General features: G+C 42.0%; 1 protein-coding gene across 1 annotated transcript; it reads left to right on the top strand.

The window, feature by feature from the left end:
* Positions 1-5,774: 5,774 nt before the first annotated feature.
* Positions 5,775-25,486, top strand: tspan1 (tetraspanin 1). Its single transcript, XM_088313947.1, has 6 exons — positions 5,775-5,834; positions 12,199-12,405; positions 15,095-15,169; positions 17,724-17,822; positions 18,252-18,335; positions 25,143-25,486. The coding sequence occupies exons 1-6, from the start codon at positions 5,775-5,777 to the stop codon at positions 25,200-25,202; spliced, it is 585 nt and encodes a 194-aa protein (XP_088170073.1). The 3' UTR covers positions 25,203-25,486.
* Positions 25,487-27,985: the final 2,499 nt, after the last annotated feature.

A 27,985-nucleotide genomic window follows, 5' to 3' on the forward strand; every position in this document is an offset into this window, starting at 1 on the left:
TGACTTATTTCAAATGTATCTGATTATTAAAATTTAACTAACGTATTTAAAGACATGTTAAATGATTGATTTAGGTCAGATATTGCCCAACACTAGGTTTAACACGTGTTATTGACCGACAAATTTTATATACCTACCGGATTTTCACGACCATTAAGCGAACCTAAAAGTCCTAAATTTTCTCCAAAATGAATTATTATCTTCACCAAGGCGTAATGACAATTTTGTCATAACATTCACTGAACATTGTTTTTCCTCCTTGTAATGCATTGGGACACCTGCATTGTATGGTGTCCCACCCTGGTAAGCGTCTAATGCAGTGCGGAAGATTTGCTCATTAGCCAGTCCCTTCAGGATTTCGCGAAGTTGCAATTGCTACTATTAATGCTAACCCTAACCCTAACCCTAACCCCAAAAATCTCAAAAGAAAATCCCACAAAATTGCACTTACCCACAACTTTGTTAAATCACTGCAACTTCCCAACAACAACTACATTTTAAAAATGCACACTTCACGTCAGTTTGGGTGTTTTTTATAGTAATGGTTGGTGAATTCCTGAAGAAGAAAGTCGTCACGCCACATACAATTTTACATGAAGGCGAACGTTAACAGCAGAGAGACACGGCGCAGAAAAAATGCAAAGCATTTACCATTCAAAAATTTGGCAAAGGACCATAGAGACCATTATCTGGATCTCCTGCACAAAAGTGTTTTGTTCTAAATTAATAATAGATTATGAAAGATTATAGAAGACAGCACTTCATGACTGATACACACGTGAAAAGTACTGAAAGAAACATGCACAATCTAGGTGGTTGGAAACTGGTTAACACGATGGCCTCACAGTTCAGTGGTGCAGTGTTCGATTCTGGCTCCGGCCTTCCTCTGTAGAGTTTGCATGTTCTCCCCGTACCTTGGTGGGTTTTCTCCGGGTACTCCGGTTTCCTCCCACATTCCAAAAAACATGCATGGAAGGTTAATTAAACACGCCAAATTGTCCCTAGGAGAATGGATGGTTGTTCGTCTTTGTGTCCCCCGCGATTGGCTGACAACCAGTTCAGGGTGTACCCCGTCAAATGTACGAAGACAGCTGGGAGAGCACCAGCACCCCCGCGACCCTCGTGAGGAGAAGTGGCTTAGATAATGGATGGATGGATGATTCAATCAACACAAATACTATTGATTTGATAAAAAATAAGTACTAATTTAGTATTGACTAAAACAATGACGGAAATTAGGAATACATTCAATAATGAATGCCTTATTAAAGTGCAAAATAATGATTGCTTTGTTTTTGTTTTTAATAAATATGTATCAATTTATTGATAATTGATGCACAGACATAACACATATTGGGAAATTACTACCTAGTTGTACCCGACCAAATCAAAATTTCCTACTCTTATTTTCTCTATTTCTTTCCTCACAAATTCTCTGGCATCTAGTGCCACTCCGTCCTTCATTGTCACATATTGTTACAGGAGGTCAAATTTAAAACAAAAGATGACAAGTACAATTAGAAGAGGTAAGTATTTAATATACATAATTTATAAATAAACTAATAAATACAGAAAACAAATTGTTTAATAAGAATAAATTATGAACATAGATGTGATATAAAGCAACCCTGGAAATCGCGCACGCTGAAGACCATCATACTGCTGTAGTTTTTTTTTCTTAGATGTATACAGTCTGGTAACATTTATGTTATTCCCCTTGCTTCTCAAAGATAGGTATTATTATAATTCCGTGTCACCTGAGTGACACAGTTTATAGTCCCTTGTTCCATCCATATTGTACTTGCAGACGGAAGAAAAGAGACAAGACACTCAGTGAACTGTAATGAGATCTGTATTTCAAGAAAGAATTGTCCGATCTAAGATGGTTACGCAGACTTCAGCATTAATGAAATATCTGAAAATGTCTTTGTTAAAGTAAAGAGAGCAGCCTTACTGTACTAAATACAATATTGACATAACAGTGTGCAAAAACTTTGTATCCTCTGCAATGTCTGAGAACCCTATTTCTCTCCTCAACCTTCACCACTTGTTTTCCTCTCTGCTTCAACCGAGAAAGATAGACACGTCTATCCAGAAAACAACCGACGTGAATGAATTTGTCAGGTGCGCTGTCTCAGCACCCTGAGACGTGTGCGTGTGTGCCTGTACGAGTGTGTGGGTGCTTGGAAACTTTGCAGGTTTAGTGTGTTGGAGTTGCCAGCAGCTGAATTCAATCCTCCGAATCACTGCAGCTATTTAATAAGCTGTGGGATGCCAACACATCACCAGATTGTCCACGCTCGTTACCAAGTTCAGAATCTGAATCATGCCCTTTATTGTCATTGTACTCTGTTTACAACGAGATTGGAGAGCTCCCCTCTCAAGTCAAGTCAAGTCAAGTCAATTTTATTTGTATAGCCCTTAATCAACAACAGTCTCAAAGGGCTTTACATAACCACAATCGACATCCACTGGTCTTAACCCCCAGGAGGGCAAGGAAAAACTCACAAAACCTCATTAGGGGAAAAGTGAGAAACCTTGAGAAGGGACCACAGATGGGGGAATCCCCCTTCCAGGATGACCAGGCTGCAATGGATGCCAACTGGGCAACATTTGACACATACAATGATGCTATACAATGTTAGATGAGATAATGTGAGAGTCAATCAAATGAAGTGCTGCAGGAAGATGACTGCAGTGGAGTGGGTGCAATATATATATATATATATATATTGTATATATATATATATATATATATATATATATATATATACAGTCTTGTTCCTCCTCAAGTCGATGACAATCTCCCTGGTTTTTGCAGTGTTCAGCTGTAGTTTGTTGTACTCACACCAAGCCGTTTGTCTCTGTATTCCCTGTAAGATGTCTCATCTCCTTTTGACATCAGACCGACCACTGTCGTATCCTCAGCAAATTTGACGATGGTTTTTGTTTCCGTAGGCCTGGAGGCAGTCATTGGTGTAGAGAGCGTACAGAAGAGGGCTCAGCACACATCCCTGAGGGAAACCGGTACTCAGCATTTGGGTGGAATGTCTAAGGGCTGAGTGTCACAGCCTGGTTTCTGTCGGTCGAAAAGTCCTTAATCCAGGAGCGTTAGAGGGCGGGGAGGCAGAAAATGTTGGTGTTGATGATGATGTCCGGGATTATTGTATTAAATGCCGAGCTGTAGTCCACAATGAGCATCACTGTATAGCTCTGCTGTTGTTCCAGGTGGCCCAGCACAACATTCTGAGCAGTGTCATCCTCAGTGGATCTGTTAGCCCGGTATGCAAGTTTGTACCTTTAGTGCATTTAGACTTACTAAACCCACTTTTATTTATTTATTATATTGCCTTTTCCTTGACCACAGATCCTTTGTTGTCTGCACTATGTCCGTGAATATTCACGGCCTGCCTGCCTCACTATTTGCGCCCCGCACCTGTGATCCGCATGCCGCCCCGTCGGGACTACAATCCACCTCCGTGGAAGTGTTTTGACTCGCTTTTTAGCTTAGCCAACTGGCCACTATGTTTGCCACGGCATCGCCTACCACGTGGTGGGGCCGTGTAGACACGGCAGAGGTCCGCCTGGATGTCAGCAGACAGCATCTTCTTCAGCCAACCGCAGTCAAACACATCGAACCTCCAAAACCACAATGCAAGTCCTACAAAGATTGAGGACCATATACCAGTAGAGAGTCCATGAATGAAGCACCAATCGCCAAAAACACCAGCCACTGTACGTCAGCTTGATTAAAAAAACAAAACAAAAAAATCTTTAGATAACGAATATTTGGAAAATATTGGCTAAAACAAAAATAAATAAATAAAAAAATCGGTCCACTTTCAACCTTCATGTTTGACAGTGTGTAGTGAGATTTTGTTATGGGAGCATTAAAAACATGCACTTTCACAAATACAACCTGATGATAATAATGGATACTAGCAAATCAGGGTACAGTGTTCCCTCAGTTTACAACATATTTTAGTTCACACATTTAGAATGACAGCCGCAGTTTTTATCCATAAAATTAGCACATCTAAAGCAATATCATCGAGATATTGGACCTCACTTTCATTGAAAATTCATCCATACATCTATCCATTATCTGTACCGCCTCTCCTCACAAGGGTCGCGGGGAGTACTGGAGCCTATCCCAGCTATCTTCGGGCAGTTGGTGGGGGACACCCTGAACTGATTGTCAGGGCAGACATAGACGAACAGCCATCTGTGCTCACACGCATACCTAGGGGCAATTTAGAGTGTCCAATCAACCTGCCATGCATGTTTTGGGAATGTGGGAGGAAACCAGAGTACCCGGAGGAAATCCACACAGGCAGGCCGGAGCTGACATCGAACCCATGACCTCTGCACTGTAAGGCCATCGTGCTTACCAGTCGTCCGCCGTGCTGCCCGTAAATAAATGTACTCCACCAAATTAATGAATAAATCTAAATCTAAGAGACTCAAAACATTTGGATATATCTAAATTACATTTTTTTCAGATTAGTTAATCCAAAATATTTCAATTGTATTGAATCATTTTGTTTGAATCTAATTAATTAAATCAGTGGTTATTGATCAAAGTTGAAGTACATAAAATCTATTCAATTATATTAATTGTCACTTTGTTGGCTTAATTTTTTTATGTAGACAATGGGCACATTTTTTACAGTGTGTTTGTTGAAAATTGAGTATACTCTCAATACACCACCATTGTTGGTGCAAAATAAAATTGATTTGATGTTACCTTCATTTTATTACTTCTGAGTCACAATAGACCCAGCTATTAAACATCAAATCCCTGCACAGGTTATCCAGTGCTATATATCTACATCAGTTTGATCCTGCAGGGGGCAGAACAACAACTTTAACTTCTTCAACTAAAGGTGTAACTATCCAACACCTGCATCCACTTAACCATTCCCAAGCTCTAATATCGCTTATAGCCAACTTAAGGAAAAGCGCTGACCATCATCAAAAAATTTAGATGGGTCTACAATCTACAGAAGGCATACTGTGCTGTGTATGGACAGAAACATCTGCACCATTCTTGAGAACAAATCTGTATTTCATAAATTTTTGTTATTTTCATGCCCATTTTAACTGCTTGGAACCTATTCTACTTTTTGCTAGAAAAGACACCTCTCACACATTTAAAGGTAAGTCTTTGTATTTTATAAAGAAAACCTTTACATGCCTTTTCTTTTCCAGGGGTTCTCCTCAATTGGTCAGCCATGAAAAGTTATTCTGTCAAATCTTGTGAATACCGTGTATAATACAACACATCACCTTTAATTCTTTTTTCCTATGTACTTGTTACGGTCTCCAGATTTGCTGGTATCCTTCATTACCAGAGTAAACAATATGAATGACTAGTGATTCATAACAGTCTACATTCAAGTGTAAATGCTTTTCAATGCCGGTTCTCTAATTTTTTTTTTTGGGGGGGTCTTGTGTTCTCTATGGGATTTTACAGTAATTACTTTTTTCTGAATAATTACAAATAGATGCAGGCAAATATTGGTTATGAAGACTGTTCATACCCATGGAGTGATTGATGCATTATGTTGAGTGTGGGCGTGTGCGGCGAATGCGTTTGTACTGTGACTGTTAACATCATTTGTTGTTTGTACTCAGTGATTTTACACTCTCACTGCTCTCACCTACTCTTCAAACCAAGCCGCGCCATCCCTGTGTGTCCATCCTGTATATTGTTTACTAGAAAATCTCAGCAAACTTAATGCTGTAATTTAATTTTTTTTCAAATAATAGATATGATGGGGTGCTTTACAATTGCCAAAGTGATGATGGTCTTCTTTAACTTGCTCCTCTTGGTGAGTACAGCATGTCTGTTTTTATTAGAAGCATATGATCAAAATGTTAAGGCAAACGAGTGTTTGTGAATATAGTATTCCCCTGTATATTTGTCATTCGCAAATTCACCTAGTTGGTCATTTTGGGGGAAAACCCAATTTCTGTTATTTTCTGCAAAGAAAACTCACCTATTTGCTCTTTTTATGCTCGTGGTCAAAGAAAAATAATTCAAAATATTACTTTGTGGCCATCTTGTGGAAAAGCTTTTTAAGCGAGATCAATTTTTTGTGGATTTTTCACTGTCAGCAGCATGGCTCAGTACTTGTGCAAATAGTGGACACTTTAACTGTATTTTTACATGAAGTTTTATGTTCGAAGAAATTGGGGGAAAAATCTTAAGAAAATTAAATATTTTTTTTATTCCTCTTCAATGTCCTGTAATACAGTTGTGTTGCACAAACAATGTATAACTGGAAAGAAGACAAAATACAATGATGCTCCCTTTACCCCATTTGTCACTGCTGTGAAAATGTTCAGCTCATTACATCTATACACATGTCTTCTGTTTAATACTCATTTTGATAAACTACCACATTTTTCACCCTATAACAATGTGCAAAACAGACAATCACAAATAAACTAGACGATTAAGAACACAAACCAGCAATAGAACATGGAGTTAAAATTATGCCAAAAACAGACAAAACATGACACACACAGAACAATTTACAAACACACTGTGTAGTGCAAATACAAAACATCATTCACAAACTAATGCATTTTGTTTTCCACGGAAGGACTGTACCTATCAAACAAATACATCCGGCTTCAGTAATAATCCCATCCATTGTCCCTGTTTTTATTTATTTACCCATCCATCCATCCATTATCTGTACCGTTTCTCCTCTTTAGGGTCGCGCGGGGTGCTGGAGCCTATCCCAGCTATCTTCGGGCAGTAGGCGGGGGACACCCTGAACTGGTTGCCAGCCAATCGCATGGCACCCAAAGATGAACAAACCATCCGCGCTCACACTCATACTTAGGGGCAATTTAGAGTGTTCAATCGACCTGCCATGCATGTTTTTGGAATGTGGGAGGAAACCGGAGTGCCCGGAGGAATCCCACGCAGGCACGGGGCGAACATGCAAACTCCAACCAAAAAAGGCCGGATCCGGGATTGAACCCACGACCGCTGTTGTCTCTCACTGTGAGGCCATAGTGCTAACCAGTCGGGCCACCGTGCCGCCCTTATTTATTTATTTATTTATTTATTTGGGGCGGGGGGGTCTGAGCAGAGAACAAACGCACCATTATGCCACTGTCAACATGACGGCATACCTACTTTCTGGGGGGTATGCAGACACATAACAAGCGCTCCCCCCAAAAAATGATAAAAATCATAATAATAATAAAGATTTCTTTTTTTTTACATGTAGCCTATAAATACATTTTTGGGGGAAGGTCACACCTTACCTACTGTTTATTAACCACTTTGAAAAGTTGATTTTTATGTCTTCATAATCTTTCTCCCTCTACCTCTTTCGGTTTTGTGCCCATGAACACTTGCTTCTCCATCTTTAGCATCATCAGATGTTTGAATTGTAAACACTCCCTGCCCGCGTACTCGAGTGCCCGTGCACTGAGAAGGGTCCAGCTGCAGCCGGGTCGTTACTGTTAGGACACATGAACGCCCACTGGGCGTTCCTTCCAGCGTTTAGTCGACCAATGAGAAGGATCCAGTTAAAAACGAGGTGTTCCCAATTACGACAGTGTTGCCCAGTGGGCCTTGGTGATATGATCGACCTATTTTATGGCATTAGATTTATGCCACAATTACGTAAGCATAATTTCAAATACTGCGTATGAAAACATGTTTTGTGCGGACAAAAATGTGTTTCGCGTGTAAAAGACCCTCCAGGTGTATGCACAAAATTGGTTTTACGCTTACACCTTCTCTCTCCTCTACAAAACGCTGATTCGCGCTTGCGATGCAGGCGTGACAATCGTGCCACAATTCTTTGAATTGAGTAAGTGAATTAGCAGTCTCTGATATGGCAGAAATTACATTTGGGTAGGTTTAAAAAAGGCCAGGCTGTTACCGAGCCTATTCACAGAATGGGAAACATGAGGCATATTTCTCAATTCACTGTCTTCCAAATAATTATGCAAATTGGATTTAAGACTCAAAAAGTTTTTGGGGGTTTGTCTTTCCATTAAACTCATGGGTGGAACTGTGTCTCAAGGCTCTCTAGATCATTGACATTGATCTCAGACACGATTATAAATAGTCCCGAAGGTGAGCCTTGATTAAAGGAAAACTGCTTCACAGTAATGTTCCACATTATTAAGCAGGCCACAGGTTTCAAGCAATATGAGGGAGAAAAACGATCTTGCTGCAGCTGAAAAATGTATGATAGTACACTACCTCGCTCAGGGTATGAGAGCATTGGATATTTCCAAAAAATGTTTGCCTGTGTAGTGTTTTGGTACACAAGTTTTATTTTGGCGGGCCTAGTTCCGGTTTTCCACCTTGCTTGTCCTGGGTTGCTTTAACGTTCAGGCTGGGAGGGGCTCTTTCTGGAGGCCATCCATTCGTACCTGCATGCCAACTGCAATCTACACTGATTAAGAGCCAGTAAGACCAGCAGGCAGTTGCCAGATAATTCGTGCTCTCACAGTGATACTTCGACTGGCGCTATAGTATCTACCCCAACCCAGAACCCGCTGACCTCTCCAAATTGCCCCCAGAGTACCTCATTTTGGCTTCAGCCTTTAATAAAGTGTTGGCGCATGCCTTGCCTCCACATCAACCTTACGACTGTGCCAAAGACCTACGCCTTGACGCTCCCCTTCCGTCCAGCAAATTGTATAATCTCTCCCGGCCCAAGAGGGAGGCTATGAAGAATTACATCACCGACTCTCTGGCTTCTGGTCTAATTCGTCCGTCCTCTTCTCACGTAGGAACAGGAATTTCCTTTGTAAAAAAGGAGGACACTACGTATAGCGTTTCAGGGCCTGAACAAGATAACGGTCAGGAACAAGTACCCCTTCCCTCTCATTGATCCCTCCTTTCAGCCTTTCTTTAACTCATTTACTACCATTGACGGCTAAACACGTCAAAGATCCATTTTTCTTTTTTTTTTACTCGGCTGGTAGTAAATGAGTTAATGCCAAGATCTTTACCAAGTTAGACCCTCAAAACACTTTCCACCTCATTCGTATCTGTGAATGCGATGAGTGGAAGACCACTTTCAACACTCCCTCGGACATTTCGAGTATATGGTCATGCCCTAACGCCCCTGCAGTGTTTCAGCACATTATGAATGAGGTTTTTTTTTTTTGTGACACACTGAACTCTATCCTGATGATATTCTCATCTTTTCCCATTCCCACGAGGAACACTGCTAGCATGTAAAGTTGGTTATTCACAACCTCCTTGAGAACAGGTGATACGTCAAGCCGGATAAATGCAAGTTCTATGTCCCCTCTGTAAGCTTCTTGGGTTTCATCATTGCCAAGGGTCAGCTTAAGCCTGAACCAGTTAAGAATGAGGCAGTTGAACATCTCCCAACAACCATAAGTAGCTCCAATGATTCCTGGGCATTTCTAACTATTCCCACCGCTTCATCTGTGACTACAGAAAGGTAGCAGTCCCATTAACTCAACTTACCCCCACAAATTCCCCTTTCTGTTGGACTTTGTAGGTGGACAAAGCTTTTGCAAAACTCATGGCACTATTCAAGAGTGACCCCATCCTCAAGCACTCAGACCCATCCCTCCAATTTGTGGGGGAAGTGGATGCGTCTGACACAGGAGTGGGAGTCATATGGTCCCAGCGGGATCTCGGCACCCACAAGTTGTACCTCTGTGCCTTTTCTCACAATACTTCAGTCCAGCAGAGTGTCGCTCACTTTCGACATCTCGGTGAACCACACTGTAGAGAAGAAGGAGACCAGCACGCTAGACATACGCACAAAAGGGCACAAGAAGTCATCTTTTACTGTTGAACTTGGTTGCCATGGTAATGGACAGAATCTGCCCCCTGTGGTGCTTTTTAAAAGAATGACACTAACTAAAAAAAATTTCCAGCTGCAGTCATCGTTACGGCGAATCAAAAGGGCTGGATGGACAAGGAGAAAATCAGAAAGTGACTAAGTTGAGGTGTATGTAAATAGACCAGATGTTTTTTTTCCGCGCATCCGCGTCCGTCCCTGTTGATCTGTGACTCCATGCGCTACATAGATGAGACTGGGAGGGCACTCGCACACTGCTTCTTTGCTGATCACGGTGAGGACACACGGCATAAAACCACCAGTCGGGATATTTACAGCAACTGAAGAGGAAATGAGTAGACATGCACATTTGTTTGGATGTGGATTAACTCCAGTTTTTTGACTGTAGGCGGACGCAACTACAACGCACTGTTTTATTCTTCGGAACGCGCTCTGCGTACACCACTTAAAGTAGGGTTCCAATGTGGCCACACTCGGCTGTGGAGTCAGCTTCCTCCTCGTTGGAAGTTTCTGTTCGTTGAACAAAAACGAAATTGACGCAGATCCCTGCCGTGACGCTGACAGCTCATCAGTGGGTGGTCAAGCCCTTCAGGCTTTCTCTGCTGGCCTAACATAATCAAGGAAAAAACTATAATATCCTTCACATTGATGTCATATTTTATCCTAGTGATGTATTTTTAGGGGAGAGTTTTTATACAAAATTCCGCTAGCTTGTGTTGCCAGGCAGGTTTTACTATAGCAGTAGGACGCACTATTTGTCCTAGGCCTTCAGATACAATCGTGCGGGTGTCTGTTCTGTCAAAGTCAATGGGCTTTCAGAGTTGCGATAGCCAGTCAGATCATGAGTTGATGACAGTAAGGCCTTTTCACTGGCTTTACGCTGAAGGTGATGAACGCATTTTGTGATTGGATACGCACTCGTGAGGGGGCAGCACTATGCGGAACCAACACACCCGTAAGTTGTTACTGGCGAATGTCTTAACTGGCGAAAGTCGTAACTGGCGACCGTTCAAAAATTTAAAATATATTCTTGCTTTTTTAAAACTGTGGTATATTTTGTTATTGATGTATGGGTCTGGCTCAGCTTCCCTCCGGACAGGTCGCCGAGCATGGCAGAATTGGTGATGGAAAAAACTTCTCTGACACAGCCATTTTGGTTTGAAAGAGACTTTATTCTCGTCACATGCTGATGTCAAAGGAAGTCTCCCCAAAAAGAAAAAGAGAAAGGGTTTCCCCTCTCTCCAGCCTTCCCTTCTTATAGGGAATGGCCACACCGGACATCAATATCTAATTTTACCTTGTTGCATATGCATTCTCATTGTACTAGTCTTTCATTTTGCCCCCAAAACCCCCTACGTTGAGAGCAGACGTAGTTGCTCTTTGAAGTGGCCTTCTGGTGCCATCCTGACTTCAACTATCACCTCGATTGCTCCACACCTAAATACAGGTCAAGCCTTTTGTCCTCCTGGGCAGTATCTCGTTTACATTGGAATTTCAATACAAAGGCTGGTCACTTCTTTAGTCTCCAATTCCCTCTTAGTTATTTAAAGAGAATTACTAAAATGTTCATAATAGTGGATATAAAAATACACTACAAAAACAAAATGGCCAAAAAAGGGAAAAGTGTGCATTTAATTGCAGGAGTCTGACGAATGTTCGGAAACCCTTTCTGATAGCTGCATTCAGCATCATCCATCCATCATATGTACCGCTTCTCCTCACTAGGGTCGCGGGGGGTGCTGGAGCCTATCCCAGCTATCTTCGGGCAGTAGGCGGGGGACACCCTGAACTGGTTGCCAGCCAATTGCAGGGCACACAGAGACGAACAACCATCCGCACTCACACTCATACCTAGGGGCAATTTCGAGTGTTCAATCGGCCTGCCATGCATGTTTTTGGAATGTGGGAGGAAACTGGAGTACCCGGAGGAAACCCACACAAGCACGGGGAGAACATGCGAACTCCACACAGGAAGGCCGGAGCCGGGATCGAACCCACGCCCGATGCTGTCTCTCACTGTGAGGCCATTGTGCTAACCAGTCGTCCACCGTGCCGCGCATTCAGCATCATTTGGTGGGGAAAAAATGCATCTCCCAGTTTTTACAATATAGATAATACACAATTTAATAATATTTAATCAGATATGTCAAGGAACAACCAGACAAAACAATGTTCCATATCAAAATGCAGCAATTTGATATTGTTTCACAAATCCTGGCTTGAAAAAGCCTTGCTCTTTTTGATGATGCAATGTTTATTGCTCAACAAACCCGGCACTTTTTTAGTTTTCTATAAAGGGAAGGTTTGGGCAATAAGATAACTCCACCCAAATGCAGTGATTTGCCCTCATATTCAACTTATTTTCTTGCAGGTGAGTGCCCTATCCCTTCTGGCGATGGGAATCTGGACAAGTGTCGATTGGGCCTCCTATCTTCAGATCCTGGGACCTTTCTCCAGCCAGGACATGAATCATGTCAATGTGGGCTATTTCTGCATTGCTATTGGGGCCTTACTGGTGCTGCTCGGACTCTTAGGCTGCTGTGGAGCTCATAAGGAGAGCAAATGTCTTCTGCTCACAGTAAGTGAATCAACACCTTATTGCCAATATCTCTCAAAAATGTATCTCACTTAATTTACTTGTAGACATGCACATTTGTTTGGATGTGGGTTGTTCTGTTTTGTTTGTTTGTTTGTGTGTTTTGCAAAAATAACTGATAAACCATGATTCTAAAATTACATTGAAGTGTGACTTGACTGCAGTTGAGTGAATCTCACTGAAGTAAAATTCATAAATCCCCTAATTGCATCGATTTATATATCGTCTGTCTCATCAGCAGCTACATTATAATTAACATTTACACCTCCTTCTTCATCTACATACAGCAGTATTAACAAGATGATAAATTATGGGAACACAAGGTATTTTCAGACAGAATATAATTACCAAAAACAAAGAGTATTTATATTTTATAAAAACGTGTACCTGTTGCAACATATTAAACACTAAAGTCTCTATCCCACCGAGGGGGTGAACATGAACATTTACGACTGTTGGCAAGGTAGATAAATGGGCATTCAAGCCAGCATTTTTCTGGATTCCTTCATGGTCGCAAATGTTTTTCAAACAGTGTCTTCATGTACTGGCCATTAATTTGGCATTTTAGTGTATGTTTATTGAAGTCTTGAATTTGGGGCAAAAACTGTGTGGAGCCATCTTCAGGTTAAAATGTGGACTGCATATCAATATGGCTTTTTTTTCTTTGATTGGACCAGCAGAGAAGTTGATGTAGTCGCTCTGCCTCCGCCGTGGTATTCAAGTGTATCCATCCCGTATACACCTCCGTAGCAAGTTAGAGTTGGAATAGTGATTTATAACGTTTCAAAGCTCATTTGCTTATTTTGGAGCAATGAGCATTGATTCCACTGCTACCAGTTTATCTGTTTGAAATGCATAATCCTGAGTAGTCGACTAGAAAGTCATTGGTATGGGGTTGAAACCTTGTATGCCTATTTTTAACTAAAACGGACTAAAATGTTTTTGAGTTTTCGCCGACTAAATTTACGCAAACTGGACTAAATTTTGGGGCTAGTTTCCGTCAAATAAAATTAGACTAAAACCTTTTTGAGTTTTTGACGACTCAAACTAGACTCAAACCTTTTTGAGTTTTCATCGAGTAGAACTCGACTAAAACCATCACTAATGGAATGACTAAAAAAAAAAGTTTTTGGGTCCAAAAGATTAAGACTAAGACTAAAATCTAAAATGCCTGCCAAAAACAACACTGCTTTTTAAAGGGCCTTCATTCTTTATTTTCCTCAGGCAGACTGTTCAGGGGGCCTTACCAGACCAGACCTGAGAATTCTTCTTCATATGTTCAAAGCAAATCAGATAAATAATTAGGACCTAGACCATTACTGGCTTTAAAAACAATTTAGAGGAACTTGAAATGGATCCTGCAGTGTACAGGTTACCAATGTAGACTTTAATGTCAAGAGTATAACAAAGAGTGTTTTTTTTTTCATTTTTTTATCAAGACACACAAAAAGATTTTTTATCTTAAGCAAACACTGCTTTTATCACCTGTATAACTGAGTATTGTAAGACTCTTCTTTCTGCTCCACTGCAGCTTCTTCAAAACAAAGCTGTGTGAGTTCTGACGAGGACCAGAAAGAGAGCACACATTACATAAATTTAAAAATTTAGTTTTGAATAAAAAATAACCCTGAGGTTTTTTAACCTGCTCATGTGTTGGTGGCAAAGGATTTAAGTTTTAAATTACGTTTTTCTCTATGTTCTTCAGGACCAATGACTTAACAATATATTGTATTGTATAATATAACAATTGTTAACATCTGCATGACAATAAGACATTTCTTTTGAGGACAAATGTTACTATGGACTTTGATGATTACCTGAATGGATTTAGAATTGAGAAGGATTTGTTCACTCTTGGCGGCACGGTGGTCGACTGGTTAGCACGATGGCCTCACAGCGCAGAGGTTGTGGGTTTGATTCCGGCTCCGCCCTTCTTGTGTGAGGTTTGCATGTTCTCCTCATTCCTGCGTGGGTTTCCTCCGTGGACTCCGGTTTCTTCCCACATTCCAAAAATGCCTGGAAGGTTGATTTAACACTCCCAGTTGTCTTTAAGTGTGAGCGCAGATTTTTGTTTGTCTTAGTGTGCCCTTCGATTGGCTGGCAACCAGTTCAGGCTGTCCCCCGCCTCCTGCCTGAAAATAGCTGGGATAGGCTCCAGCACCCCCGCGACCCTTGTGAGGAGAAGCGGTACGGATAATGAGTTGTTGACTCTTCAAAGAACATTGTACCCTGCTGTTGTTTTATATGAGATATCTTAAATGGATTTGATAAAATAAGTGTTTTGAATTTAAATTTTGTAATATGCTTTATTTAAGGTATTTGGGCATGGGGTATTTTCCCCACACTGTATAGTTAGGGCATGAACACTCAATAGTGTCATTCTTGCTGTACTGTCCAAACTATATTTTCTTGCTATTTTTGCCAATTCAGTAAATGTATTTTAACGGTGGGTAGTGTGGATGCATATAGACAATTTTCTGGTGTTGAAATTAACACTTAATGGTGTTGCATTAACACTTGCAGATTTGCAAACACACGAAAACACAGACATGTCATTGCAGCAGAATACCAAATGGCAAGGAACAACTTTTGGAGCACATAGGTGTTTCACCTATGTCAATCAAGCCTAACTTTAACAAGACTATAACCATTGTTTTCTCTTCTTTTGCAGTTCTTCTCCATCGTTCTCATCATTTTCATTGCTCAAGTGGCAGCTGCAGTTGTAGCTCTGGCTTATTCTTCATTTGTAAGTTTTACACTTTACCATTTTCTTTCCTTCCCCCTTCCTCACTTGGCTCCTTCGGTTTTTCCACCATGCATTTCTGTTCCTCTCCGCTTCTTCTCATTAGGGTCGCAGGGGGTGCTGGAGCCTATCCCAGCTATCTTTGGGCAGTAGGCGGGGGACACCCTGAACTGGTTGTCAGCCACTCACAGGGCACACAGAGACGCACGACCATCAGCGCTCACACTCATACCTAGGGGCAATTTCGAGTGTTCAATCGGCCTGCCGTGCATGTTTTTTTGGAATGTGGGAGGAAAATAGTACCCGGAGGAAACCCACGCAGGCACAGGGAGAACATGCAAACTCCACACAGGATGGCCGGAACCGGGATTGAACCCACGCCCGATGCGGTCTCTCACTGTGAGGCCATCGTGCTAACCAGTCCGGCCACCGTGCTGCCCGAATAGAATAAATTTTTTTTTCAATTAAGGGTGCTAAATCTGAGTACACGGTTGCAAGGGGGGTAATCTTTCTTAGCGCAGAATGGATACACGTTGAGCTAGTGGACTTCTTTATCTCGGTTTCCCCCCCTCTGTGTTAATGATATGCATTTGAAATTAATTATTAATTGTATGTGCAGTTAAAACACCAATAGATGTTATTTTTACAGTGAGAAAAATTGCTATATTGTTGGACAGATCAAATTATTATAATGACCCCAAATGAATAGTTATAGATTAAAATTTGACTCATAAAATGTGTAATTAGAATTTGCATACTATAGTCTGTAACAGGGTTCTAAATTGTCCTCAATAATATTATGGCATAGCCGAAGAACATTGTTTTTTTTAGCTGCATATTTTAAGCAATCGATATTATATAGCTTTTCGATGAATCTTCACATTCCTACTTATTTCTCCTCTTAGCATTTCAAAAATGCCTCTTGACGTCTACCTTGTCAGAAGCAAATTATCTTAGGGATGCTGATCTAGAACAATTGAGGACCAGCTGGTCTGCATTTATTTGACTCTGGGCAAAACAGCCATAATGTACAACAACTATTCGGTGTCATTGATCTCAATTTCTTTTTTTTTTTTTAATGTAGCCAACATCAGTCTGAAGAATGATTAATTAAATTTCCAAAAACCAACTGTTGGCATAAACTGTTGCACTCGAAGTAAGAACAAGGTAAAAATAAATAAATAAATTAGCATTACTCTCCAAGAAGTTTGCATTACCTCAAAATCACCCATTACTATCCAGTTTAAGTGGGCTTGTTGCTCTGATAAAACGTGTTGGCCTCCTGTGGTGTTGAAAATAGATGATACATTTTTTTCCCCACTCAATTTGGGATTGTGATGAAATTCTTGAAACTGTACTACTTCCACAAATTGCTGTTCAGCCGTCGAATACAGACAGTCTCTGCCAACAGATCCTGGGGAAAGCAGGTTTTAACTCCATCATGTATGACATGAGTATTTTCAGGAACTGGAACACGCTGTTGTATAGCCAATCCAGAGCATTCCAAATATTCTCATGTGCTGGCCATGCAAGAACTGTGCGGTTTCAGCTTGCAAGAATTGTGTACAGATCCTTGCAAGAGGTGATGGTCGTGGATGAATGACACAACAATGGGCCTCAGGAAATCGTTGTGGTATCTCTGTGCATGCAATGCCATCAATAAAATGCTCTTGTCATAACATTCGACTGATCATACCATAACAACCAGTGCCACCACAAGCCAGTTGATCCGCAGTGTTGACATAGGCAAACCAATGTGACGGCACACAAGCTGTATGCTGTCAGTCCTAAACCGAGAAAACCGAGATTTATCAGTGAAGCCAACACCTCTCCAATGTGCAAGACTCCATCAAATGTGAGCAAGTCGGTTACCATGACCGACTGGGATCAGGTTGAGAGACCGCGATGAATCCGATGAGCATGCAGATGTACTTCACTGAGACAGTTTCTGGCAGTTTGTGCAGGAAAGTCTTTGGTGATGCAAATCAATTGTTGCAGTAGCGGTCCAGCTGGGTGGTCTCAGATGACCTTGGAGGTGAACATGCTGGATGGGTTACATGTGGTCAGTGGTTGTGAGGCGGTTGGACTGCCAAATTGTCTGATACAACTTTGGAGACAGCTTTGGGTAGAGAATTGAACATTCAATTCGTTGGTAAGCTTTGATGGACATTCCTGATATCAGCATGCTAATTGCATGCTCCCTCAAAACGTCTGTGGCAATGTGCTGTGTGATGATAAAACTGCACATCTTTTATGTGGCAAGACTAAGGCACACCTGTACAGTAAACACCAAAAACCGGGAACCACTTTTTCGTTTTTGTGCTATGTATGTCACAAGCACAATGACAAGAGAAAGATTTTCAAATGAATATTAAGTCATATTCATGTCAAAGGGGTTTACATAATATGCATGGGCTTACTATAAAAGCAAGCACAGACAAACATTCTGAAAATAAACGCAAAGGGACCATGCGCTAAATCAAAATAAGCTTTGACTCCCCTACTGCACGAGACAATGGCTAATTTGCTCCTGTTTACCTGTCTCCCCTATCTCCAGGCCAAGGAGATCCTCAGAGCGTGGGCTACCTCAGGTTTAAAGAAGCAGTATAGTGGTCAGGTTTTGGTCACTAAGCTTCGGAACACCACCATGACAGAGGTAAAGTTTCTGTCTTCTACTGTATGTAAAAAACACTTAGTACAAGTAATTCTGTTTATACTAGTTATAAACCAATGTGCTGTGTATATATATATATATATATATATATATATATATATAATGGCTCAATGAAAATGGATTCTGCCCAATGCCAGTGATAAGACCAGGTGCCCGGGAAAAAGTTGCTGTATTGTACTGGATGAAGACATCACAAGGAACAGAGAACTACATTGTAATTTGCACCAATTCAGCAAATGATTAGTAGAATAATAGTAAGTCAGTGTTCAGGTATGCTGCTGAAGTGGCAGAAGGCTTCAGGGTGAAGGAGAGACTCCATCGTTACATGCATTTCAGGCATTCATGTATCAATCCAGTTTAATTTCAATAAATAATATACATGTTCATTGACATGTCAACTCTCTTTCATAGGGTTGTTTTGCACAAATCCTGGAGTCCCTGAAAGAGCATGCAAACATTGTGGGAGGAATTGCAGCTGGGATTGGTATTTTAGAGGTAAATAGGCACAAAACACAGTAACCCTGTTTTAGAAAGCCAATCTGCTCTTTCAAATGTTATCGTCATATTTTCTATACCCTGTTAAATGATTATGGATTGGATGCAATATTCATGTATTTACACAATGCCATGAAAAAGTATTTGAATGATTGAATGGATGTTTATTGTCATTGCATGTGCAGAAAGTACCAATCAATGAAAATGACAAACAGGCACAACCCATCCAAGAAACATGAAAAACAATGACCAACAGTGTTGGAAAGGACGGAAAAGCCTGTCAGGACTTGCTTTTCAGCTCCCCCAAAATCTTCTATGTGAAAAGGAAGATACTTGGAAGGGGAAGTTGGGAAAAAAATATACGAGGTTTGAGCCATGCATGATGATGTATGAACCTGGGAAAAAAGGCAGCAAAAACAGCCACATTAAAAAGACATTTAACAGATATAAGGATGGCCGAGTGGTCTAAGGCGCCGCGTTTCGGTCCCAGTCTCTCCAGGAGGCCTGGGTTCGAATCTCGAATTTCCCCATTGTGGGACTAATAAAAGGGAATCTTAAAGGCTTGAAAATGTGGGAAGCTGGGAAGCTGGGGGGTGGGGAGGGGCTGGCTATCGGACAGTCTGACTAGCAGGTCAGTCTTTCTAGAAGAGGATGTCCGAAACAGGGAGTGGATTGACTTGTTAACAGCTGTTGAATTGTCAACCAAGATAGGATTTAGCATCCAATACAACCTCTGGTCACCAAATTCCATCCTTACATCCATATTCTGCCGCTTATCTGGGGTCGGGTCGTGGAGGCAGCAGCTTCAGCAAGGAAACCCAGACTTCGCTCTCCCCAATCACGTCTTCCAGCTCTTCCGGAGGGATCCCCAGGCGTTCCCAGGCAAGCCGGCAGACATGGTCTCTCCAGCATGTCCTGGGTCGTCCTCTGGACCTTCTGCCTGTGGAACATGCCCGGAACACCTCACCAGGGAGGCGTCCAGGAGGCATCCTAATCAGATGCCCGAGCTACCTCATCTGGCTCCTCTCAACGTGGAGGAGCAGCAGCAGCTCGACTCTGAGTCCCTCCCGGATGGCTGAGTTTCGCGCCCTATTTTGAAGGGAAAGCCCGGACACCCTGCGGAGGAAACTCATTTCGGCCGCTTGTATCCGAGATCTTGTTATTTCGGTCACAACCCATAAGAACGTAGCTCGACCAGTAAATCGAGAGCTTTGTCTTTTGGCTCAGCTCCCTCTTCACCACGACAGACCGATACAGTGTCCGCATCACAGCAGACGCTGAAACCGATCCGCCTGTCGATCTCTTGCTCCTGTGACATATTTTGTTGTTGATGCGTGGGTCTGGCTCAGCAGAATTCGTGAAAGAAAAAAACTTCTCTGACACAACCATTTTGGTTAGAAAGAGATTTTATTCTCGTCACATGCTGATGTCCAAATAAGTCTCCCAAAAAGAAAAAGGAAAGATGTCCCCTCTCTCCGGCCTTCCCTTCTTATAGGGAATGGACACACAGGACATGAATATCTAATTTTACCTTGTTACACTTGCATTCTCATTCTACTAGTCATCAACTTTGCCCCAGAAGCCCCCTTTGGTGACAGCAGACATGGTTGCTCTTTGAAGTGGCCTTCTGATGCCATCCAGTCTGCGACTATCACCTCGAGTACTCTTCACATCCTGGAAGGCCTGCCATAAATACTGGTCAAGCCTTTTGTCCCCCAAGTCAGTACCTCGTTAGATTCGAATTTCAACACAAAGGCTGGTCACTTCTTTAATCTCCAATTCCCTCATAGTTATTTAAAGAGAATTACTAAAATGTTGATAATAGTGGATATAAAAATACACTACACTCCATCCTCCCCTCACTCGTGAACAAGATTCCAAGATACTTGAAGTCCTCCACTTGGGGAAGGATCTCGTCTCCGACCTGGAGAGGGCACTCCATACTTTTCCAACAGAGGACCATGGTCTCAGATTTGGAGGTGCTGATCTTCATCCCAACCGCTTCACACTCGGCTGCGACCCGCTCCAGTGAGAGTTGGAGATCATGGCTTGAAGAAGCCAACAGTACCACATCATCTGCAAAAAGCAGAGAGGCAAAGCTGAGGCCACCAAACAGGGGCCCCTCATTGCCTTGACTGCGCCTAGAAATTCTGTCCATAAAAGTTATGAACAAAATCTGTGACAAAGGGCAGCCTTGGCGGAGTCCAATCCTTACTGGAAACAAATTCGACTTACTGCTGGCAATGCGGAACAAACTCTGACAGCCCGTATAAGTGGGCTTGGTACCCCGTACTCCCGAAGCGCTCTCCACAGAACTCCCCGAGGGACACGTTCAAACGCCTTCTCCAAGTCCACAAAACAAGACTGGTTGGGCAAACTCCAATGCACCCTCAAGTACCCTGTAGACAGTGTAGAGCTGGTCCACTGTTCCACGGCCAGGACGACAACCACACTGTTCCACCTGGATCTGAGATTCGACCTCCAGATGGACCCTTCTCTCCTGAATAAACCTTACCAGGGAGGCAGAGGAGTGTAATTCCTCTGTAATTGGAACACACCCTCCGGTCCTCCTTCTTAAAGAGGGGAATGACCACCCCGGTCTGCCAATCCAGAGGCACTATCCCCGATGTCCACGCAATGTTGTAGAGCTGTGTCAACCATGACAGCTCCACAACATCCAGAGCCTTTAGGAACTCCGGGCGGATCTTATCCACCCCTGGGGCCTTGCCACAGAAGAGCTTGTTAACCACCTCGGTTACTTCAGCCCCAGAGATAGGTGAGTCCACCACAGAGTCTGCAGCCTCTGCTTCCTCAACGGAAGGCGTGTCAGTTGAATTGAGGAGGTCTTCGAAGTATTCTCCCCACCGATTCATAATGTCTCGAGTCAAGGTCAGCAGCACCCCATCTCCTCTATAAACCGTGTTAAAGGTGTACTGCTTCTCTCTCCTGAGATGCCGCATGGTGGACCAGAATTTCCTCAAAGCCGTCTGGAAGTTGTTTTGCAGCGCCTCATCGAACTCCTCCCACACCCCGAGTTTTTGCTTCAACAACCACTGAAGCCGTATTCTACTTGCCCAGGCGTTACCTGTCAGCTACCTCCGGAGTCCCACACGCCAGAAAGGCCCGAGAACGCAGAACGAGGGAGTCTCCAGGGGGAAGGATCTCCGGCACACCCTCCAGAGACTCCAAAAAGGGTGGGTACTCTGAATTGCTGTTTGGTGCATAGGCACAACAAGAGTCAGTACCCGTCCCACCACCCTAAGGCGGAGGGAGGCGCCAAGCCGGGGGGCAATGAGTATACCCACTTCTATTCTGCGCCTCTCACCTTGGGCAACTCCAGAGTGGAAGAGTGTCCAACCCCTCCCAAGAGGGCTGGTACCAGAGCTCAAGCTATGTAGTATGTGGAGGTGAGTCCGACTATGTCAAGTCGGAACTTCTCTGCCTCACACATTAGCTCGGGCTCCTTCCCTGCCAGAGAGGTGACATTCCATGTCCCAAGAGCTAGTTTCTGTTGCTGGGGATCGGAGCGCAAAGGTCTCTGCCTCCTGCCGTTGCCCGGCTCGCAATGCATCAAACCCCTTTGACCCTCCCACAGGTGGTGAGGCCATGGGAAGGGGGACCCACGTTGCCTTTTCAGGCTGAGCCCGGCCGAGCCCCATGGGTGCAGGCCCGACCACCAGGCGCTCGCCGACGAGCCCCCACCTCCAGGCCTGGCTCCAGAGGGGGGCCCCAGTGACCCACGTCCGGGCAAGGGAAATTGTGGTCCAATTATCTCCATCATCATAAGGGGTTCTGGGGAGCCATGCTTTGTCTGGACCCTCACCTAGGACCTGTTCGCCATGGGTGACCCTACCAGGGGCAAGTAGCCCCCGACAACTTAGCACCTAGGATCATTGGGACACGGAAACCCCTCCACCACGATAAGGTGACAGCTCATGGAGGAGTGGTCACCAAATTGACAAGCAATATTTCAATTTATTTTTTTCAGTCTGAGGATAAGGAGGAACTGTGAGGGATTTATATAAAAACAGTGTTGCATAAACAGTCGTTTCTGAATTGTTAACTTGCTAATTCCTACTATTATGATTTTTGTCTTCAGTAAAACAAATATTACCGTAGTCATTAAAAATAACACAATATTAAAATTAATTTGATTAAGTTATTTCAGAAGTGGGGGCGGCACGGTGGTCAACTGGTTAGCACGATGGCCTCACGGTGCAGAGGTCATGGGTTTGATTGGCCTTCCAGTGTGGAGTTCTCTGTGTGCCAGCGTGGGGTTCCTCCAGGTACTCCGGTTTCCTCACACATTCCAAAAACATGTATGGCAGGTTGACTGGACACTTTAAATTGCCCCTTGGTGTGAGTGTGAGTGCGGATGGTTGTTCGTCTATGTGTGTCCTGCGATTGGCTGGCAACCGGTTCAGCGTGTACCCTGCCTACTGCCCGAAGATTGCTGGAATAGGCTCCAGCACCCCCCGCGACCCTTATGAGGAGAAGTGGTACAGCTAATGGATGGATTTCAGAAGTGTGTATCATACTAGAAGCTCTTTGCATGAATCAGTACCCAAAATGTATCTCTCAGCTTCAATAAGGTTGGTGGCCTCTTATGGTTACCACACAGTTATGGACCCAAATGCAGGGAAGCAGATGAAGACAGGCAGGTGCTGGTGACATGAGGGATTGGCACAGAACTTTGCCACCTGTGCAGAGAGGCTGTTAATGACGGAAGTCAGGTCCTGCAGAGCATCTCCATCAACCAGGTTGATGAGCACAGGTGTAAAGAATAGAACCAATGAACAGGACAAGACATAACATAACATGAAGCAAAACCAAACACAAACACACGCATCATTCCTTCTTTAGATAATATCAATTTTTTTTTTTTTTTGTGAGCTTCTATTAGAGTTGTCTCTGTGCTGTGGTCATTTCTGTTGGCCCGCCACTCCTCAGAAGGTTCACTACTACAAAACATGGAAATGTTTTCTCCATTTGTGGATGATGGCTCTCAACATTATCTTTCTTCTTGGCACTCAACGGAGGCAAATGTCTCTAATCCCCTGTACGCTTAACTCCCCTGCTTGCTGGCTTTATATTGTGTAGTCTTTTTGTCTAAACTACCACCTGAGCCTCACACTGCAATTTCCTCAGAAAATCAAAAATCAAGGAATTGATCAGTCGGTTTCTCAATGCAATCGACTCAATTTCTTTGATAAGAAAGTCAGGAAAGCATTAATATGCACATGTATGTTAATGAGGAAATGTTTCCAACTATCTTCATAAATATTGCGAGTTTTGTTCTAAGATTTTCAGACTACGGGTATCATTTTTTCATACACGTCCTCATACATTTTGGTGAAAATCGGTCTTTTGCCACTCTACCATATGGATAAACAAGGACAAGCAACCTGACGACATGACTGTCATCCAAAATATCGCGAGTTTCGTTCAAATATTTTCAGAGAATGCTTATCACATGCCTACAGTTGCGCAATAAATTTGGATGATAATCGGTTATGTTTTATGAACGTAGATTTGTGATAGAAGTCACATTGGAGGCTCGCAGGCTGACTGCATTGTCAGCCCTTGCGCTGTTAATGTCTCCCCGCCTGCTTGGACATGAAAGCTGACAGGAGGAGTCATATCTAAATTATGGGAATAATTGGCAAAGCCATTGGCATTTTTCTAGCAAAATAGACCAGTGAACAGTGCAATGTACAGCACGCGTGACGTCACAGGATTTACGTGAAGCGATCCAAAATGTATAATATGGCTGCGACAACAGGGTATGTCATTGTTTTGATACTTAATCGGCTTGAACTATTTTCAAGAAATGAGATGCCATTGAGTTTGGCACTTTTATTCCTTATACACACACTGACTCATCGAATGCTGGAAAATAAATTTTTAATGGTCTGTTCCTTTAAATCATATCTCTATTGGGATTTGGCCTTTATCTTCTGGTTATTTATGCAGACCCTTACTTCTCCTGTGATTCTTACTACTGGACTTTGACTCTCCAAGTATGTCTCGTTGCAGGAACTGTGGGGACACGGAGCACACACACACACAGACACACACTTATCATCAATCACTTCTGTCGCCTACCACTACCCTATCCCTCCCTCCGTTGCAGTGTAGGTGTGATGTGGAGAATGTGGTGGGCCTATTCAAGGCTGTGATCGCCCCTGTAACTTCTGCGCCCGCCACATACCCCCCTTTACCCCCTTACACATGTGCAAGGATTTGTTGTTGTGTGTCTTCTAATTATGTGGCTGTTTGTTGAGTTTTTTTTTATTTTTATTCCTGAACCCACACTGTACAGGAGCATAGTTTAGGACTTCTTCCCCGTTCATGATTTAATAAGGGGGAAAGTCATTTTCACACAGGGACAGGTATCTTCTAATTTTTTTCCCCCCTAAATCTAAAAAAAAATAAATCCTGAAAACAAAATCCCCAGTTTGGAAATTAATTTACTTGGGTTATCTTTGTCTGATATTTACATTTTATTGTAACATTAAAGTAGGGAAACTCTGTACACACGCACATGCAGGTATACACTGCACTGGAACTGCAATAAAATAATAAAAATTCAAGAGATGACAACGGCCAAAAGTTGCTGAAAGCACAGTAATTCTGGGACACGCTGTATTAATTATTGTGTTTAGATTTCCACTCACTCATGTTAACTATAATAATTTTGCTCATCACCCTATTTCTGTTTGCATTTTCCATTAAATGACCTTTTTCAGAAAATACATCAGATCATTAACAGCAGATTAAACAATTATTATCATCTTATTTCCCCAGATTGCTGCCCTGATGGTGTCAATGTACTTGTACTGTTGCATGGACAAAATAGTAAGTTGAGACGGCAAAAGGATAAACACCAAGCAAAACAAATGGATCACTCTGGAATTCCTTTTTTTTCTGAGTGTTTTTCCGCACTTTTTAAATTTGTACCAATTGTCAATATAACTTAGCAATTTAATGCTTGTGCCCCTTCACGTGCATTCCTCCGATGCTTTTATATTCTACTTAAGACAAAGACATAATTTCAGTGTTCTGGCTCCATAACAGCATTTGAGAAAAATACCCTCTACAAATAAAACATGTTTTTGGATAAAATAAAATGTATCTGAATATGTCATTATAAAAACATTACTAATGTCGACACATGTTTCCAGAATTGTTCTATTTTATGCTGTTCTGTTCTTTTTCCCTACTTGTTTAAAGCTCCAGTGCTAATCATAATGAGTCATTTTTGTTATATTTTGCTGTTTCTTCCTTTCTGAGTCAATCAATTTGATCCATTTTGTGTAATAATTTAAGCAATAATAAACCTTTGGACTGCGACCATACTGTCACAAAATGAGTCATTTCATTATTATATTTTCTGCAAACACCAGGTTTGATGACGTCCTTTTCCAAACCCCAATTTCAATCAAGTTCCAAGTTAAACCTTGGCACAGGACATTCTTGATTTCCAAAGACAATTTGAAATGTGGACTCCAAAGACCACAGCATGCTTTTCCACACATCACTTTGTTGGGGCCAGAAGAGATGACAGCATTTCTGTTGTCGATAAAGCCTTCACGTTGCTACGGGATCAATGGTCACAGGAATGCAATGTTGGTTTTTGACCTTGTCACTCATGTGTAGAGCTGGGTTATTATAGTTTTGATATTTTAATTATGGTTTTTATTTAGTTTTGAGGTTTTTATTTTTATTTTGTTAGTTTTAATTAGTTTTCAAGGCGGGTTAGTTAGTTTTTATGAGTTTTAGTTTTTTCAAAACTACTTAGTTTTAGTTAATTTGAGTATTAGAGTTCGTTTTTTTTAAATGTGTTTTACAAAAACTATGGTAAGTGTTGTGCAGTGAAAATTAAACAAAAATCCATCCATCCATTATCTGTACCGCTTCTCCTCCCAAGGTTCGCGGGGGTGCTGGAGCCTATCCCAGCTATCTTCAGGCAGTAGGCGGGGTACACCCTGAACTGGTTGTCACCAATCGCAGGGCACACATAGACGAACAACCATCCACGCTCACACTCATGCCTAGGGGCAATTTAGAGTGTCCAAACAACCTGCCATGCATGTTTTTGGAATGTGGGAGGAAACCGGCGTACCCGGAGGAAACCCACACAGGCACGGGGAAAACATGCAAACTCCACACAGGAAGGCCGTAGCCCACAACTTCGCTGTGTCTCAACAAAAATATTATTTCAAAACATTATGATAATACAGGGTAGAGTTTCCGGTTTTAACAGTCCACAAACTTTGAATCACAATAAGTGCTGTAAAGTTAGATGCAGGAGAGCATGCATGCGCCCTAATTATATTAAAGCTAGGACGCCTTGTTTGCCAAATTGCCAACTTCCCAAGTTGATTTGTGGGTTGAATTACTGTTGAGAAGTATTAAACCTGGGTGTACAGTGTACCATTTTTATTATAGAATGTATATTTTATTTCATGTATGAAGCAAAAAAACAAAAGCACTTTATACCTAGCGTTGCGTCTCGGTCTGAGTTCAAAGTCGAGCAGGTGAGCCATACAAGGCAATGCCACACATAAAATTGTCTCTTGATCATGTCGCTTCAGTGCGATAAACATTAAGGAATTACTTTTCAACGTTCTATTCTTCTGGGAAACGGAACGTATATATCTATATATATTTTTTCAAATCAACCCCAAAAGCTTGCATATTAAATTAATTGCCGAAGACGAAAACAAAGCACATTTTATCTACAATTCTAGTTACTTTCAGTTAATATTGTAAACATGAAATTTTCAGTTAGTTTTCATTTTTCAATTTTTTTCAATTTCATTATGTTATCAAAAATGTTTTTTCAATGTTAGTTTTAGTTGTTTCATTAGTTTTTGTTTACTAAAATAACCTTGGTGCAGTGATTATTCCAGATTTCCTGATTCTTTTGATGCTATTAAGGACCATAGATGATGAAATCCCTATAAACCTTGCAATTGTGTGTTGAAAAGCTTCGTTTTTAAACTGTTAGACCATTTATTCACTGAGTTGTTCACAAAGTGGTGAACCGTGCCACATTTTTGCTTGTAAACGACTAAGTCTTTTGGGAATGCTCCTTTTATGCCGCTTCGCTTTAATTACAATTAACCTGTTCACTTGTGAAATGATCCAAGCAGGACTTTTTTTTGTTAAACATTCCTCAACTTTCCCAGTCTTTTGTTTCCCCAGTCACAGAATATTTGGAACGTTTTACAGGTACCATATATAAAATGAGAGAGTAAGGAAAACCTCGGTTGCTTAAAACATTAGTTTAAACATTAAAAACATTGTCTTTGTAATCTATTCAATTGAATATGAATTGAGAAGGATTTTGCAAATCTCCAAATTCGTTTTTTATGTTTGGAATTGGAGTTTGTATATTGTAGAGTAGATGACCTTATGCCAGTGATTCTCAAATAGTGGGGCGCACCCCCCTGGGGGAACTATATGTAAGTCCGCGCACGGCAGAAGCAACATGCTACGTGATGGCAAATAAACGACTATTTAAACAAGTAGCGTTCTAAACGAGGAGGCGAGCAAGGAGGCGCTTAGCGTGCTAATCGCTGAAATGAATTGCTTCGATGTATGCTCGACTTTTAACAGAAGTCTGACTCGAACCGCGTTTGGGC

The sequence above is a fragment of the Idiotropiscis lumnitzeri genome, chromosome 13 (assembly GCF_059441095.1).
Source record: "Idiotropiscis lumnitzeri isolate Australia: NSW breed Sydney's pygmy pipehorse chromosome 13, RoL_Ilum_1.0, whole genome shotgun sequence".
Lineage (NCBI taxonomy): Eukaryota > Metazoa > Chordata > Actinopteri > Syngnathiformes > Syngnathidae > Idiotropiscis > Idiotropiscis lumnitzeri.